The following is an 18,652-nucleotide window of genomic DNA, read 5'->3' as shown; positions in this document are numbered from 1 at the left end:
TGAACTAATCTAGTGTGGTGAAAGAGCATAGAATTATAATAGGATTAGGTGGAATGCACAAAATTTTATTATTAATTTGTCACTAATTAACTAATTATGTGTGCAAAGTTGCTTAACCCCTAGAAAAATTAGTTTAACTTAAAAGAAAATTAAAATCTACACTGGATAATTATGGCCCTTTATAAATCCAAAATTTGTTTTAAGGAATTTATAAAAAAAAAAAATACACATATATGCAATGGAAATACCAAGAATTACAATCATATAATGTAGTATCATTCATAGAATATCCTACCATGATGCTAACATCTATGTCTTAAATATAATTAAATATTATTCCCTATTTTTAATTATGGAGTAGAATAATATGATGTTAATATATAACAACATTGAGAAATACACATTCATTTCTTTTTTTGATCAAAATAATTATTCATGTACTGATTTCCTGAAATTAGAGGTTGCTTTATTTTATTTATTTATTTATTTATTTATTTATTTATTTATTTTTAATGTTTATTTTTGAGACAGAGAGAGACAGAGCATAAACGGGGTAGGGTCAGAGACAGAGGGAGACACAGAATCTGAAGTAGGCTCCAGGCTCTGAGCACAGGCTTTGAGCCTCAGCCCAGAGCCTGATGCGGGGCTTGAACTCACGGACCATGAGATCATGACCTGAGCTGAAGTCGGATGCTTAACCGAATGAACCACCCAGGCACCCCGAGGTTGCTTTATTTTAATATAATAATGTCAGTGGTGTGGTCATTCAACATTTTATACTGCCTTTATGTTGTTGTTTTTAAAATTTAACACACAATCCAAACCTCAAATGAATTAACAGCATATCATCTAAGTGGGTTTTTTTGTCTTGTATACTGTTGCTAATTTTTCATACTAAATGCTTCTTGATGTTCCTGTTTACAAAACAATGAATGGGTTTGATGTAAAGACTTTATTTCTAATGAAAATGTTACATACTTGTTAGCTTTGACATATACAGAGAATTGGTTAACAAAGTTTATGAACTTGGAATACAACTCATTTTTAAAACGTTCTGTAGATAATTTCTGGAGGTCAATTTGCCTTTTTTAGCAGAAAGTCAGATATTTTCCCATTTATCTCTAACATGTGTGGATTGCCCAAAGCCCTGTTCAAGCGAACAAGAATGAAAGAGTAAGTTGTGTTATTGAAATCTAGGAATTAACAAATAAGGCAAGAATTGTCAGGCCACTACTGTAGTTACTTTTTATTGCCACAATGATGTGCCTAATGAAAACCTATTGAATACAATCTCACAAAACCTTCTCAACTCTGCAGTAAAACACCTAGTGATCCAGGTCTTACAAAAACTACAGCAGAACTCCGAGACTTGGCCCTTAATAGAATCACTTTATTAATTCTATTCACATGATTTTATCAGTGTGGGGACAAGAGGGAGGCAAGTGACTTGCCCAGGGCACAAACTTCAAGGAGACACTCATTCTGTCATTGCATCAAGTACCAAACACGCACTTGCTCACCTCTGGTGCTGGTAGACAATATATAAACAAATGAAGATACCCATAAAATAAGTTTCAATAAATTTGAAAGAATTAACATGCATAATTTTATGAATTTTAAATTCATAGATTTAAATTCAGAATTTAAAATCCATAGAAACAAAAATTAGATTAGTGGGTGCAAAGACATTGAGGAAAGGGCAACTGAAGGTTTTTAATAGTCATGGGTTTTTTGGGGGGTGATGGAAATATTCTGGAATTATATAGTGGTGATGGTTGCACAACATTAGAAATAAGTTTTTTAAAACCCTCTGATTTGTACTCATTAAAATAACTAAGTGGGGAAAAATAAGATTCAGGCAATATATGCTTACCAATCTTAACAGAATTAACTTAGAAATCAGCAACAGAAACTGTTGGGAAATTTGCAAATATTTGGATATTGAACAAATTTCTAAAGTAACCTAGTCAAAGAAGAAATTACACATGCACACACACACACACACACTGTATCAAAATTTATTAATTATAGCTAAAACAATGCTGATAGGGAAATTTATAGTTCTAAATTTCTACATTAAAAAAGAAAAATATCTCAAACCAATATTCTCAGTTTCTACCTTAAAAAAAAACAGAGAAAGAAGACAAACTGGACCAGAAGCACACAAAAGAAAGGGAACAGTAAGATTAGAGCAAAAATCATTAAAACAGAGAAAAATCAGTGAAACTAAACACTGATATTTGTGAAAAACAAAATGAATATATCTTCAGTTGAAGTGAATAAGAAAAAAATAAGAGAAAGCACAAATCAATAAAACCAAGTGTTTGAATTGAGGACATTATTAATGGCATTTGAAATAAAAAAATTGTAAAGAAACACTATGAACACCATAATACCAATGAATTAGACTACTTAACATAAATAGACAAATTCTAGAGAGACACATTACTAAAATTGTATCAAGAAGAAATAGAAAACCTATATAGACCTAGCAAATATGGAAAGGATTAATAGTAGTTCTTACTAACTTTCATACACAAAAAAGTTACACATATATTTACCATATACCTCAGGAAGAAATTTGTTTAGGAGATGTGAAAATACATATCCACCCAAATACTTGTGCCTCAATTCATTATTCATAAAAGTTAGTTGCTAAGGGAGTAGATGTTAAAAGTTCTCATTACAAGAAAATTTTGTAACTCTATGGGTAATGACGAATGTTAATTAGACTTAAGTGGTGATCATGTCGCAATATTTACATATATTGAATCATTATGTTGTAAACTTAAAACTAGTATAATTTTATATGTCTATTATATCTCAATAAATGTTAAAAAGTGGAAACAACCCAAATGTTTACCAACTGATGAATGAATAAACAAAAGGTATATATTGTCAATTATATTTATCTATAGAAAGTAACAAAATATTGGTACATGATATAACATTACAAATCCTCAAAAACTTTATCCAAGCAAAAGAGGTCAATCATATTGTACCATTTCATTTATTTGAAATGCACTGAAAAGCATATCTATAGAGACAGAAAGATTAATGGTTGTCTGTGGCTGGAGTTGGGATCAAAGAGTAATAATAAAATAACTCTTATTTGGGTAATCAAAATACGCTAAAACTGGATTGTGCTGATGGTCAAATATCTCTACACATTTGCAAAAGTTATTTTGCAATGTGTAAATTATCTGCAATGGGTATGTTTTATGACACATAAATTATGCCTTGATACATCTTTTTTTTTATAATGAACTCTGAGGACATTCTTTATAATGAGTTTTGCTACATTTTATGCTCATATTTTCTTTGTGTGTCTGTGTGATCTTTTAAGGTCCATACTGTGAGAAGTCAATGAAATGTTATATTTCTCAGTCTTGTTGGAAAGGAGAAATTTGCCAAAACAAAAGCTCTGCTTGCATTTGTGAATACCCAGAAGGATTTTTCAATCAAAACCATGAAACTGATGTTCGTGAGTGTCCATCAATACCATGTCAGAATGGTACTAACTGTGTTCATATTGCAAATGTAAGTCTGAATTTAGCAAGAGAGTGATATAGATGATAGATAGATATACAGATAGGTAGGTATAGATATATCGTATATATATATAATATAATGGTAAATATATAATAAATATAATGGTTATATATATATATATTTACAAAAGTACAAATATAATTAAAGTTGCATTAACATATTATAAATTTCAAACTCGGGAATATCAGAAAAGATACTTCATTTGTTGATTTACATTTTTTTCCTATTTTAAGTAAAAAATGAACAAACGAAGAATAAAACATTTAAAAACAATCTTTAGGGGCACCTGGGTGGCTCAGTGGCTTAAAGAATCCGACTCTTGATTTTGGTTCAGGTCACGATCTTACAGTGGTGAGATCCAGCCCCATTTGCAGCGCTGAGCATTGAGCCTGCTTAAGATTGTCTCTCTCTCCCTTTGCCCTTCTCCCCACTCACGCTCTCTCGCTCTCTCTCTCTCTTAAATTAAGTAACTAAACATTTTTAAAAAATGTAATGTAATGTAATAATGTAATTTTGTAAACATTTCATTTTTTATTCCTTTTTAATATTTTGTATATTTGATATTTTTATATTTTAACATTTTGATAAATAAGACTAAGAAATAATTTAATAATTTCCACAATTCACTTTTTATTTTTATAAGATCCATATTTGAATTTATATTATGATTTCATATTAATATCTTCAAGGCATCCTAACTCACATGTCTGGTGGTTGCTACTGGCTGTCAACTGGGCCCTCTACTGGAGCTATCAATCCAGAACCCTAAAAGTAACTTCTCTGTAAGGCCTAGGTTTCCTCTCAGCTGTGAGCATTCCTCACAGCTCTGGGTGCCAAGAGCAAGCATCCTAAGATAATTAGACAGACATTATCTGGCCTTTTAAACATAGCCTTGAAAATGAAAGAGCATCACAGCTTGCTTACCTACAAGGAGGAGAAAGTGATAGTTTCTAATTCTCAGTTTAAGGAATGTTACATTCAAGTGGTAGGAAAAGTGTATGAGATGGGATACACTGTTGTGACATTTTAGAAAATATAATCTTTCATGTTGTTCCACAGAGAACTTCCATATGCTTATGAAAATAGCTTCTATGTCTCTCCAGATAAGAATCATTTCATTTTCTTTGAAATATCCAAAAACTTTTATAAAAAATACTTTCTGATCTTTCCTAGGACACCATGTACATCTGTTCACCAATATTTACAGGCAAGCTTTGTAAGAGACAACTTCAAACACCACAGGAGTCATTTCCTTGCAAGGATAATACCACATGTACAAAATTTGAGAAAGATTATCATTGCAGGTATGATTAATTACGTTCTTATTTTTTGAACAAAATATATGGGTTTTAAAGCCATGTGAACAAAAATAAAACAATGTTCTATTTTAAGCTTAAATTTTATTTAATGGCATCTAATATTCTTTTTCAAGTAGAAGTAGAAACATTTTAATTGGGGTTTTATGAATTGTTTGTTTTAAATACATACTTAAGATATTCTCAGGCATAATTTGGTCAACAGTTATAAAACATATACTTGTTTTATAACAGATATTTAGAATAACTGAATAGTATTTGAAGGTGTATAAAAAAGAGATAACTACAAGCATATAGTAGATATACACAGACAGTGTTGTTATTATATTTTAGAAGTATAGAGTAAACCATCTCTCCCTTTAATTTGTAGACCTCGGCTGATAGTTTTTAGTTAGGGTCTTTAGGCAGGATTTGGGGAAATAGTGCTTTATTTAAATAAGAATTTGCTAAAAATTACCCATTTGTAAATGACAGAAGTGACCTAGTTATCTGGGCTTAGAATTTTAGTCCATTTCAAATAGCTTTATGGATACTTTCTCACACCATTAGGAAGTACAATTTGTACTCTTCACACTTGCTTGACTTTTATCTGGCTGCTTAAAGTAAGTTCTGTTGGGCATTACCGAAGGGCAATAAACAGCCTCAAAATTTTAGAATATTCATAAAAGCAGAAAATTATAAGCTATGATACAGGAAAGCCTTTAACACACTGAAAGAAAACAATATGCATACACATTACAGATGTACAAAGGACAGAATTTTCATCAATTTCAAAAGGAATCTAAATGCAAAGTTGAAAAAACATACTAAGCTTTTAAAATGTGACATTTTCAAAAGAAAGTGAAGAGAAGCTTCTTCATTATATCAATATCTTAGAAGATCTAACCAGTCCACACAAATTTGTATATGCATTCAATCATATATTAATTTATCAATAAATTCAATTTTTATTCTTTTAAAAATATTGACTTTTTAATTTATAATTTCTAGCTCTGAGCCTTATAGTGCAAGTATATTTGTAAAGATACTTAGAAAAATGATCATTTAAAAGAATAGGTAGTGTTTTATAAATATGGGTAAATATACACTCACATATATAATATTGATTTCATTTATATTAGGTATGATGATATTATTGGCCCTTATTTTTAGCATTATTGTGGTTGTGTAGAAGGCTTTGTCTTAAATTTCATCATCAACAGGAAAGCTAGATAGCATTGTTGCCAACTCTCAATTGATTGTTCTATTATTAATTAATTGACTTAATTTCAAAATGTGGAGTTTGGTCTTGAATGCTTTGTTAAACATGTGCTAGATAGGATGAACACTGTAGAAATTCGAGTTAGGTTTCCCTGAGATGGATGAAACATGTCACATGGGTAGGCTAGTTGTAACAACTTTGAAGCAAACTTACTCATGAAATTAATGTGAGCCCCACGATATGTGTTCTCGTTGTTGAAATTACCACATTCTTCAAGAATTGGCAAAAATTGTGCTTATCTCCAATCTACTTAAATAAAAACATGGTCCCCTTCTTTGGTTAAATAAGACTCTTTATTAATGGAAGGTAAACCATAAGGAAAGTGAAGAGGAGTGTAAAAACAGAGAACTGCTTCAACAAGACACAAATAACAAGTCTAATTTGAATGATGAGTGAAAACCTAAGCCTCAGAAATAAGTAGGAGTGTGATACAGATGTGGAACTCAAGACCTGAATTTCCAGTACCCAGATTCCCACACCCTGAACTCACACTGATAGTCAAACACATTTCTACCTCTGACTCAAAGAAACGATAAAGACATAATATAAATTAATAAAGCAGGAAGTTGAAACAATGACAAAAAATAGTCTTGGGGCCTTTTTTTCTTGTCTCAAAGGAGATTAAGGAAATGATTGAAAATAATAAGAAAAATGAAAGCGCTGCAACTAAAATACCTTTAAATAAAAAAGAAAACAATTTATCCATGCATAGCTATCTTAAAAGGTATTTTTCCCCCTAGATTAATGATTTTCACACTTTGGCTGTAACACATTTTAGCTGCATTAGAATCTCCTAAAGGGCTCTTTAAAACACAGACAGCTATTTCCCACCCCTAGAGTTTCTAATTCAATAAATCTGGGATGGGGGAATGCAAATGTGCATTTTTAACAAATTCTCAAGTTATGCTGCAACTGCTGTTCTGGAGACCATACTTTAAGAATTACTGGTTAAGAGGAGCTGAGCTCAGACAGCATTAATGCTGAAAACCTTCCTTATTTCTTTCCCTCCTACATCCATACACCTCAACCCAAGCGTTTCCTCTGTATTCTGAATTTGGGAGAAAAAAATGTGGGGTTGGGAAGGAGTGAAATCAAGTAAGGAGAATAGAATACTGATGATAGTATCACTTTCTCTGTTTAAGCATATGGACTAGATCTGAATTCCTATGATTAGATGAGAGAGGAACTGAAACAAAATGACCCCCTTGAGAAAGAGAGTAAACCGTTAGTTATAAGAATTTATTTGGTATCTAGTGACCACAAGCAACACGGTGTCAGAAAGGAGTCAATTTTTACTTGTGTCTATAAACTACCATTTCTCTCAACACCTAGACTATTGAAACCTTTAGATGTCTATGAACTTGGTATAAAAAAGTCATTTTTAAGAGCAATAACTAGCAGTAGTGAAGCATCATAAATAGCATTGCTGGGAGCAAGTGGTGTACAAGTGGACCCTAGTGGAAAATGGAAAATGGATAATTGATGCCTTAGAGTAATCAGACAGGTAGAACTTTGGTGATTTTCTGACATGACTGAGGAATATTTTAGCCAGGGAATCAATACATTGGTTAAAATTTTTTAACTAAAGTGCAGTTTGGGAGATACAGTGATTGCTGAAAATGAAAGAAATTATTTAGAAGAATGCTTTAAAAGGTTGTCTGAATATTCAAAGGAAACCAGCTGTGGTTCACTCAGAATAATCCAGAAGAATTGAATGAAAAGAATAAAGGATTTGAGAAGGGCTAAAGGAAAACAAAAACGTGTGATTGATCATCCCGAATTTAGGAACAGTGTGGAGCTGTTTCCCTTCCACACTGCTGAAAGGAAAGCTAAGAATGCAGTTAATAGAAACCAGGGAGAGAACTGTAGCTGTAGTATAGAACATTCTGACATGAACTATGAACTTATGTAAACACAGTTACTGACAACCTACAGTCTGTCAGTGTGGGAGTAGAGGAAATGAATAGCTGACCTTATTCTCCTCTCACCTCTGACTTTCTGCTAGTATAGCACATTAGTAGGACCTGGCAGAAGTCACAAGTCAGCATTCTGAAATACAGTAGAGGATGGATGAGGATGAAAAGAAAGCATCTTGGAAGAAACTGTCCAGTACTGTCCAAAGCGATGTACAAGAGGTTAAATAATGAATTGCAAGTTGTAAGACATTAGAGAGGATTATGCTGAGGGAAATAGGAGAGATAGGTGTCTTTGGAGGGGGTGAAAAAAGGATCAGATCTCAGAGACTATGATAGGTTGGATGTCTCCCTATCTGTGGCTCCTGAGAAGCAGATCCTTGATATATCCTCTAAGAGGAAGCAGTGACTCTTAATGTAATTACACTATGATGATGTAAGAAGGCTGCACACTGAGTTTTCATGGCTCTCAAATACACAAAGACCCAGAAGCTACACAAGGGTTTGACCAGAAGAATGGTGTAACCTTTAGAGTCAACACTGGCTAGACAATGAGGTCATCCATAGTGAATGTTTTGGTAAGGAGATCTTTTCCCATTTCCAGCGTTAGGACGTGACACAGAAATGGGAGACCAGAAACCAGAGAATTTTCTCTACCATCATTGCTCTCTGTTTACAAAGGTGAAAGAAGTGGGATTTTTTAACCCTTTTTTTGTTTGTTTAGACACAGGAAAGCAAACTTGTTTTAAAGTAAATTTGACACTTTTTTGCACTTTGATACCTTAAATAACCATTTGGCAGAAAGTCTACAAAACAGAATCTCCTGCTGGAGATTTTAAAAGAATGTAAAACGTCAAACTCTATAGTGACATCAAAAAACTGTCTTGAACAGTGTAGCTGAGCTACTGGATGCCATCTGACAGCCATCAGGAAATCCAGCAAGTGGACACAGCCAAAATATACATAAGTGTAAGGCTGAGAGGATTTTTAAAAAGCCAGAATCAGTCTCACTCTGCATAAAGTCAAGACTACTTACAAATTATTTGATTACATGGACCAGTAAATCTGGTATCAGTTTAATGTATTTGAATTGGGATTTTGTTATTTATAACAAAATTTTTAAAGCAGTACATTGGTAGTCTATGTAAACCAAATTTAATTGAATCACATATTTTAAATATGTGATTTTAAATCACATATTTTAAATCCTTTGTAGTATTCATCGTCCTATTTTTCACCTTATTATTAATTATCTTCTGAAAGATGACAAAATGTTCCTACAGTATGGTTGACTACTTCATAGACTGTAATTTTGAATTGCTATGAAAGTCTTATTCTCCTGTGCCATACTCAAGGGAATAACTGTGTTTTAATCATTTTTGTATCTTTGGAACCTTTTACTATGTAACACATAGAATATTTACTAAAAAGCTTATTTAATTCATTATTTAATTTGTTTATAATAAATGTTTTGTATTTCACTGAGATGGAAAGTCTTACCTCTAGATGTGAAATGAAATGACTCATTCATTCATTAATTTCATAACTATTTATTTAGTACCTCCTTTTCCTTAAACTTTCTTATTGTAATAGAAACTTTTCTGCAGCAGTAGGAAAAAAGAAAGGAAAAACGGGCAAAATGCCCTTATCTTAATAAACTTATATTCTAGGAGGGAGATACTGTTTTAAAGAGCACTCTGACTCCCTTTTATAGAATAGACTATGGCTGTATGATCCCAAGGGAAGAAGCAGGGAGAACAGCTAGGATGCTACTGTGATAATACAGCCTAGAGATAGTGATGACTGGGACTGCTACTAAGGCGACATGTGATGATGGCAATTAACGATCACATGTGGAATATATTTCCTTTTTTAATGTTTATTTTAATTTTGAGAAAGAGAGAGAGAGAGAGAGGCAGACAGAGTGTGAGAAGGGGCAGAGAGAGAGAGGGAGACACAGAATCCGAAGCAGGCTCCAGGCTCAGAGCTGTCAGCACAGATCCCAATGTGGGGCTCAAACTCACCAACCAAGAGATCATGACCTGAGCAAAAATGGGCGCTTAACAGACTGAGCCACCCAGGCGCCCCTGGAATATATTTCTAAAGAAGATTCAGTGTTTTTCTGAAGGACTGGCTAAAAAAGAGGTCATGGGTTACTCTAAGGTTATTCACTCCATTGAAAGATTAGAAATAGAATTTTCTAAAATGGGGATATCTGGAAGAAGAGAAGTATGGTTGAGAGGCATAAAAATCAGGATATCAGTGTGGCACATATTAGCTGAGACACATAATAGAGTCGAGTGAACATATTTAAGGTAAGCTTTCAGGTATGCTTGTTGCTATTTTAAAGGAGGTGTCTGGGTGACATATATACATTTGAAAGCTAGTCATATACAGACGGCATTTAAAACCAGGAACCTGGGCACCTAGGTAACTCAGTCAGTTAGGCATTCAACTTCGGCTCAGGCCATGATCTGACAGTTTCATGAGCTCGAGCCGTGTGTCAGACTCTGTGCACAGAGTGCACGGAGCCTGCTTGGGATTCTCTCTCTCTCTCTCTCTCTCTCTCTCTCTCTCTCTCTGACCCTCCCGTGCTCACATGCTGTCTGTTTCAAAATAAATTTTAAAAAACTAATAAAAAAAAAAACAAGAAACAAATTAAATTAGTTTACAGTGAATCTTGATAGGGAAGTGAGAGGTTTGCAGACTGAGACCATGGACCCAGGAGAGTTTAAGGAATGGAATATGAAGCTGAAAAGTAGCGGTCAGTGAATTGAGGTGAAAAAAAATGCAGAGGGTCATTACAGAAACTATAAAATATTTTAAGAATATTAGGGGCGCCTGGGTGGCGCAGTCAGTTAAGCGTCCGACTTCAGCCAGGTCACGATCTCGCGGTCCGTGAGTTCGAGCCCCGTGTCAGGCTCTGGGCTGATGGCTCGGAGCCTGGAGCCTGTTTCCAATTCTGTGTCTCCCTCTCTCTCTGCCCCTCCCCCGTTCATGCTCTGTCTCTCTCTGTCCCAAAAATAAATAAAAATTAAAAAAAAAAAAAGAATATTAAGACAGTGCCAGACTTTTCAAAGAATGTGGTTAGATCTAGTTAGAGGTAAGTGAAAATTGTTCTATGCCATTGGCAATTGGAGATAATGTATTGTTTTCTAAAAAGAACAATTTGACAGATTTATAGGAAAAATTTGCTCCCTATATGGGACAAAAAGAAAGAAAGAGAGAGAGAGAGAGAGAGAGAGAGAGAGAGAGAGAGAGAGAAAGAAAGAGAAAGAAAGAAAAAGAAAAAGAAAAAGAAAGAAAGAAAGAAAGAAAGAAAGAAAGAAAGAAAGAAAGAGGCGCCTGGGGGACTCAGTCGGTTAAGTGTCCGACTTAGCTCAGGTCACGATCTCAAGTTCCGTGAGTTCGAGCCCCGTGTCAGGCTCTGGGCTGATGGCTCAGAGCCTGGAGCCTGCTTCCAGTTCTGTGTCTCCCTCTCTCTCTGCCCCCCCCCCCCCCGTTCATGCTCTGTCTCTCTCTGTCTCAAAAATAAATAAACATTAAAAAAAAATTAAAAAAAAAGAAAGAAAGGGAAAGAAAAGAAGGAAGAAAACAAAAGGAATGGGAAAAAAAATCTTGATTAGACACAGTTTACAAGTGAATACAATGAAAAAATTAGGCTTTACCTTTAAAGGATAATAGCAATATAAAGTAGTAGAGTGACAGCTGAAGTAAGTTCAAAGCAGGTAATTTTTAAGTATTAGGTGAAATAAGATGGGATATATAGTACACAAGCAAAGGAATTGGCTTAGATAGGACAGAGTATGTTACATCAATTGTGATAGCAGAAAATGTAGAATATTTATGCTTATAGTTCTTTGAATATGTGGTGTGTAATATTTTGGAAACTGTCTTCTGATTAATTCGTCAAGTGAAGTCGGAAGCAAAGGAGAAGAGAAGGTGTAAAATTGTTATATATAATGAGGGAAATATAATAACATTATTGATACATAGCAAGAAGGTTCTTCTTGAAATTAGTGAAGATGAATTCATGGTAAAGTATAACATCCTCAAACTACATGTTGTTATTCATATGCCCACATGGAATAGCCTGGATGTTGAATTAAACTGAGGTTAAATTTTGACCAGGCAACAATAATGGAGGGAAATGAGGCATATGACTTGAGGGTATATGCAAGAAGTGAGTATGGAAATGGATCATGTGATATAATCCAGGTACAAGTGAAGACATGATGGAGGATAATAGATATTGATGTGTTGGTAGGATCAGTAGATCATGGGGATTAAGAATTGTTGGGGAGATGGGGCGCCTGGGTGGCTCAGTCAGTTGAGTGTCTGACTTGGACTCAGGTCATGATCTCACAGCTCCTGAGTTTGAGCCCTGTGTCAGGCTCTGTGCTCAGCCCTCGGAGCCTGGAGCCTGCTTCAGATTCTGGGCCTCCCTCTCTCTTTGCCCCAACCCATTCGCATTCTGTCTCTCTCTCTCTCAAAAATAAACATTAAAAAATTTTTTTTAATTGTTGGGGAGAAAAAAGGACTAGGAGTAAGCTAGATAGGGAAATGAGGTTGTGAGTGGAATATGAGATGCTTGAAATTAATATTGGTAATTTAATATCATAGAGGGAAGATAATTATACATGATAGTAGTGTATGGAATACTATAGCGAGAATAGTCTGTGCAGTTAATATGAAGATTGCAATCTTTTTATTTGGGGGGGGCAGGGGAGTAGAGCACAAGTGGGAGAGGGGCAGATAGAAGAGGACAGAGGATCTGAAGCTGACTCTGTGCTGACAGGCTGACAGCGGCGAGGCCAATATGAGGCTAAAACTCACAAACTCTGAGATCATGACCTGAGCTAAAGTTGGATGCTTAACTAGCTGTGTCCCCCAGGTGCCCTGCAAAGATTGCAATCTTTGAGTTGAGACAGTACCCTGACCTCCAAAACACTAGGATTTTAAATGTATCAGCTCTGCAGATATTGAAATAACCAAGTAAGACTGGGATTATTTTACAAAAATATATAATGAGACAGGTGTTAAGCATTAAAGAATATAGTGAATGCCCAGGAGGGTCAACCATGAAAGGAACAAGAAGATATACGTATAGCATGGTTTAATGGCATCATCCTCCACTGAGATTTTTTGAGGAGAAGGCTTGGACACTGATCCTTCTGAAGCCACAATGAGGAAAAAAGACACCTACCTGACATCCAGCCCCTAAATATGAAGGGAGAGGGAGAAAGAGTAGCCATGACTGAAAAGATTACAGTGAAAATGAAAAATGTATACAGAGATGATTGGGGGGAAAGAGTCAGATGGTGAGGAAAGGCCTAGGATGCTCTGAGTTCTTGAGGTGTCTGAGGTAAATGGTGACAAAGGGTTAACCATGATGGTCGCAAACATAGATCATGGTGGGGCGACAGTGAGTTTTGGCATCAACTAGGGGTGTGAGGTCTTGTCAGAACTCACAGAGCTCAGTGGACAGCTCTTCAAAGGCAGTGCTAAAGTGGCAGGTCTCTATGGGCACCATTTCATTTATATGAGTGGAAATATCCAAAGCATTGCAGACCACAGCTCCAGTGTGGCTTTCTAGCACTCCTGATCACCTAACTGATGGAGGTGCTCAGGTGGTGAAGGGAAGGGCATTGTGGCCTGGAATACAGGATTCTGAATCCTCCTCTATACGCTAGTTTGGGAAGGATTTGTAACATAAGACCACATAAAGGCTTTGAAGACTATATTGAACCATACTTCTAATCACACACACATACATACACACACACACACACAAACACACACACAGGAAGATACATTTATTTATTGTAATATTTTCTGAATGCAATGACTCTAATATTTTCTATATGTAAAGACAATCACATTCTAGACATTCAGTATAAAATGAGGAAACCTTAAAATGAGGAAATACATGTTAATAAAAGCAGTCAGTATATTTCTCTTACAATTTTTTCTAACCTGAAAATCAATTGGGTTAAACAAATATTTATTGAGAGTCAACTTGTAAAAGACACCATAAATAGATATTGGAAGAATATATAAACACTATATCTTTAAAATCACAAATTTTGTGATAGGCATATTTTTGCTTTCTAAATTTTATTTTTTCTACTAAAATTCCAAGATTATTCCTGGTATATGAATGGTGTATATAAATGTTCTATTTTATTCTCTCACCTTTTTTTTTTTAGTTTCCCTGTTTCCTACTCACTGGGTTGCAATTACAGCCTGCTTGCCCTGCTTAAGTGTCAATTCAATGTATTAACATATTTTTTTTCCTCAAGTCAGTTTCAGCATTTCATTAGTCTGCGTGACAGCCATGGGTAGAATTAGGATTTTCAGTTTGTGTCACAAGTAAACCTAATTAAGCATGCAATGTGACTTTGAAAAAGAACATTGTAGACACAGAAATACATAGGTCAACATACTTCCTCTCAACATATAATAAAATTATATTTTCACATTAATTCTAAAAGATGCTTTTTAAAATAGCAATCACACATTTGGATCAGAATTTGTTAATTAATGGAGTACTTCCATTTGGTCATTCAGTAATTCTAAGCTAATAGGAAACCTTAATTTCTTGGAGTTAATTATATCAAAAGCTAGTTGCTGCATTTTTCTTTGCCTGAAATCAATAGCCATATTTATAAGACTAACTTCCTCTTTTGAATAAATCATCCTGAAATTTAACATAGAAAAAGTTTGTTAAGTTTATGATTTCATAATTTCAGATGCTGGTTATAAACTATATTAAAATGGAAAACATCTAGGACATTATTGGCATTTCCTCATCAAGAATAGCTTCTGATACTGTTAATATAATTTTATACTTTCAGGGAAGTTTTAATTGGCAGAAGTCATTCTCAAATCTGATCCCCTAAATACCTCATTTTGAGAAGATATGTTCACATCAGTATTACCTTCTTCCCATTAGTCCTGGACTAATTTCCTTGTAAATAATAAATAATGAAGCGTTATGACTGAAGTTAGTGCATACCTCTATGCATGAAGGTTGACTCAACATTGTGTGACCTCTAAGTCTTCCATGGCATACCTGATCAGATGAATCTTAGCCCCATAATGGTCTGCACAATGTCTAACACTTCTTAGTATCCAATACTCTTTTGCTATGCCTTCTGGATCTCATTTTGTCAGCAGCAAATTCTCTAAAACCCCAATCTCGTTTGTATACTTTCTTCTGACTGAAACCTGAGGGCCTATAATCCCCTTAAGTGGCTACTATACCTTCTTCCACAACCTGTGTACCACTGGTAAAGAAATGTATAGATAGCCTTGCCCTTGTTGTCATATTTTTCTTCCTCCTTTTGAAAAGCCTGTCTACTTTTATTTTTTTTTTAATTTTTTTTTTAATTTTTTTTTTCAACGTTTATTTATTTTTGGGACAGAGAGATACAGAGCATGAACGGGCGAGGGGCAGAGAGAGAGGGAGACACAGAATCGGAAACAGGCTCCAGGCTCTGAGCCATCAGCCCAGAGCCCGACGCGGGGCTCGAACTCCCGGACCGCGAGATCGTGACCTGGCTGAAGTCGGACGCTTAACCGACTGCGCCACCCAGGCGCTCCGAGCCTGTCTACTTTTAGCCTAGGACATCAGCTATACTATTCTCTCTCGAACTCATTGTTTCTCCCTCCCACATCTCCTTTTCAAGTATCTTTTCCTCTCCCTTCCTGTCCATCTTCTACTAAAGGCTTTAGCCTCTGGCTTGCTGTCCTTTTCTCTAGCACTGCTGCCATCTTCCTTGATGACTTTGATATTCACCTTGTAAATTCACCTATCTTGATTATTTAAATCCTTTGACAACTTTTTTTCAATAACTTTTTCCTCCTCCTCCTGATCTTGGAAAATTTCCTATGGTCATATATTATAAATTATCATGACCTGTAATTGCATGCCTACGACACCTTGGTTTAAGTTGCTACTCTCTGATCACCAATTCATGTATTTCAAGTTCACTCATTCATGTACTTTAACACCAAAATTATGTAATGTTTTTCTACAACCAGTATGCACCTCTAATTATTTGACTTCAATCGCTTTCCTCTGCCATCACCCTTGGACTTAGTCTTTGTTTTACTTTTTAAAATCATACCTATACTTCCACTCTTAAACTCATTTTTTCTCTTTTTCTATGTTATAATGACCTGAAAACACAAAGCCTGTTTAATTCTACATCCCATCTGGTAAACATGGGTCTACTTTCTTTCATACATGTCTGATGTCGCATCTCAAATTTAATATATTCCATATCAATGTGTTGATTTTCAATCCCTGGATAAACGTGATATTCTGTAAGCATTCTTTAGACTTAACATTTGATTTCCCAGTGTCTATTTTAGCCCCCTTCTTGTCCATTATTAGCAAATCCTTTAAGTTCTCTCATAAATACTTTTAATGAATATGAACACTTTTATCATTATGAGGTTAACATCCTTGTTCAAGCCACAAAAAATTCTCATCTGGAACAGTTTGATACCCCTCCCCCCGCTCGACCTCCTTGTTTTGACTCTTCTTTTAAGTATATGGAGGACATTAAATGAAAACCTCATTAAGAAAGCAGTGATTTGAGTGAGGTGATGGAACATGCAACTTCCAGGAGAAAAAATGTCCATGAGAGAGAGAGAGAGTACTCCATGCACAATCACTGGCCTACTGAGGTCACACTAATGAGACCAGTGTCACTGGTCTGGAAAAAGAAGGGGAAAGTCGTGAAAATGGAGAGTAAACCAGAGATGAGACAGTAGCAGACCATGCCTGCTGCTCTAAGTCTTTGAGTGTTACTCTAAGGAAAATAGGAAGTATTACAGTGTTTCTGGCAAATGAAGAACATTGTCTTGCCTATATTATTTTAAAATGGTACTTTGTTGTGTTGAACTGTAGAGTGACACAGATAGAGGCAAAGAGATCTGTTAGGAATTAATGTAGTAATCTAGATAGGAGAAGATAGTGATTTGGAATAGGATAGGAAAGAGAGGAATGGTAAGTGGTTGAATTATGGACACATTTTTAAGACGGAATCAATTGGATATCCCCTTATACTGGATTGAATCAAAGAGAAAAAGAGTAAATATATTAGAGGACAGATTTGCCATCATCTCAGATTTGCTATTATAGTGGTAAAACTAAGTGGTTAAACTAAGTATGAGATAGTTTGCTTCTTTATCATCTCTTCCACAGAAGATAGTGTATTTGTTTTTACATATGTTACTACTCTGCCACTACCACTCAATGGGTTCCCATAACGTTTAAATAAAATATAAATTCTTTAGGGGCGCCTGGGTGGCTTGGTCGGTTAAGCGTCCGACTTCGGCTCAGGTCATGATCTCATGGTCCATGAGTTCAAGCCCCGCGTCGGGCTCTGTGCTGACGGCTCAGAGCCTGGAGCCTGTTTCAGATTCTGTGTCTCCCTCTCTCTCTGCCCCTCCCCTGTTCATGCCCTGTCTCTCTCTGTTTCAAAAATAAATAAATGTTTAAAAAATATATTTAAAATGCTTAGAAGGCTAGCCATAAACTGCTTCTGCCTATTTCTCTACCATCATCTATGTTCCCTTTGATTACTCAACTGCTGAAACTTTGGTCTTTGAGAAGTTTCTGGAATACCTTAAGCATCTCCTATTTTCAAGCCTCCGTTATTTGTTGATCTCCTATTTAAAGGGCATTTCCCCCAGAAACTGTGGTGGTTTGTTATGCACTTCATTGAGTGTTTTGCTCAAATATCTCCTCAAAATTTCTTTCCTGTCAATCTTGATAAACATTTGAAAATAGTTCTACTCAATTATTCTCTCCACATTAACTTGGCTTGTTAGCTTGCTTTCTTGATTGCTTCCTTTCAGCACTTATCATTATCTGTAATCATAATTTTATGTATTTATGATTTTTCTCCTGCCCCCTAGTCTAACATATTTATTTTTGTATTTTTTTTCTGACAGAGAGAGCATGGGAGTGGGGAGGGGAGGGAAGGAGGAGCGGGAGAGAAAGAGACTCTTAAACAGGCTCCAAGCTCAGCATGGAGCCCAATGTGGGGTTCCATCTCACAACCCTGAGATCATGACCTGAGCCAAAATCAAGAGTGGGATGCTTAACCAACTGAGACTCCCCAGGTACCCCCTGCAGTCTAACACATAGTAATGCACAGGGATCACTATTCTAATATTTTAATACTGGTTTTTTTCTCTAGGTTTGAAGTATATCATGCTATTTTTCATTAAAAAATACAGATATTTTTGTCTAATAGCATTGTTTAATGTTTAAAGAACTATAAAAGAATAATCATTTATTTTCTTGAGATCCAGAAAATTACTCAGTTTCTCAGTTAATGCAAAAAAAGTTAAATTGATAAAATGAATAGTATATAAGTTAGGCATCTGCCTATGCCCTTACAAGTCGCAGAAAACAAGTGTATAGTGTTATTGCAAAGCTTCTATTGTAAGAACAGGTCTTTATTTACCTAAAAGGGCTTTTTCTAAGAAGTGGAATAGGTACATGACAGTGTTGAAATTGATACAAGTAACTCTGCATCAGAATTTCCATCTATAGATTATGAAACCAAAGGAGACAAAAGTAAACCACA

At 35.2% G+C, this 18,652-nt stretch overlaps 1 protein-coding gene across 1 annotated transcript in view; it reads left to right on the top strand.

Annotated features, from left to right (window-relative positions):
- The window catches only part of LOC122490476 (protein eyes shut homolog), a 175,250-nt gene that overhangs the window by 87,162 nt on the left and 69,436 nt on the right, over positions 1–18,652 (top strand). The window contains 2 exon segments of the mRNA XM_043593171.1: positions 3,347–3,540; positions 4,726–4,856. Of these exon segments, the coding sequence (XP_043449106.1) occupies positions 3,347–3,540; positions 4,726–4,856 (325 nt within the window).

The sequence above is a fragment of the Prionailurus bengalensis genome, chromosome B2 (genome assembly GCF_016509475.1).
Source record: "Prionailurus bengalensis isolate Pbe53 chromosome B2, Fcat_Pben_1.1_paternal_pri, whole genome shotgun sequence".
In the NCBI taxonomy this organism is placed as follows: domain Eukaryota; kingdom Metazoa; phylum Chordata; class Mammalia; order Carnivora; family Felidae; genus Prionailurus; species Prionailurus bengalensis.
The sequence above is the reverse complement of the archived record's forward strand: the minus strand, read 5'-3'. Positions and strand labels throughout refer to the sequence as shown.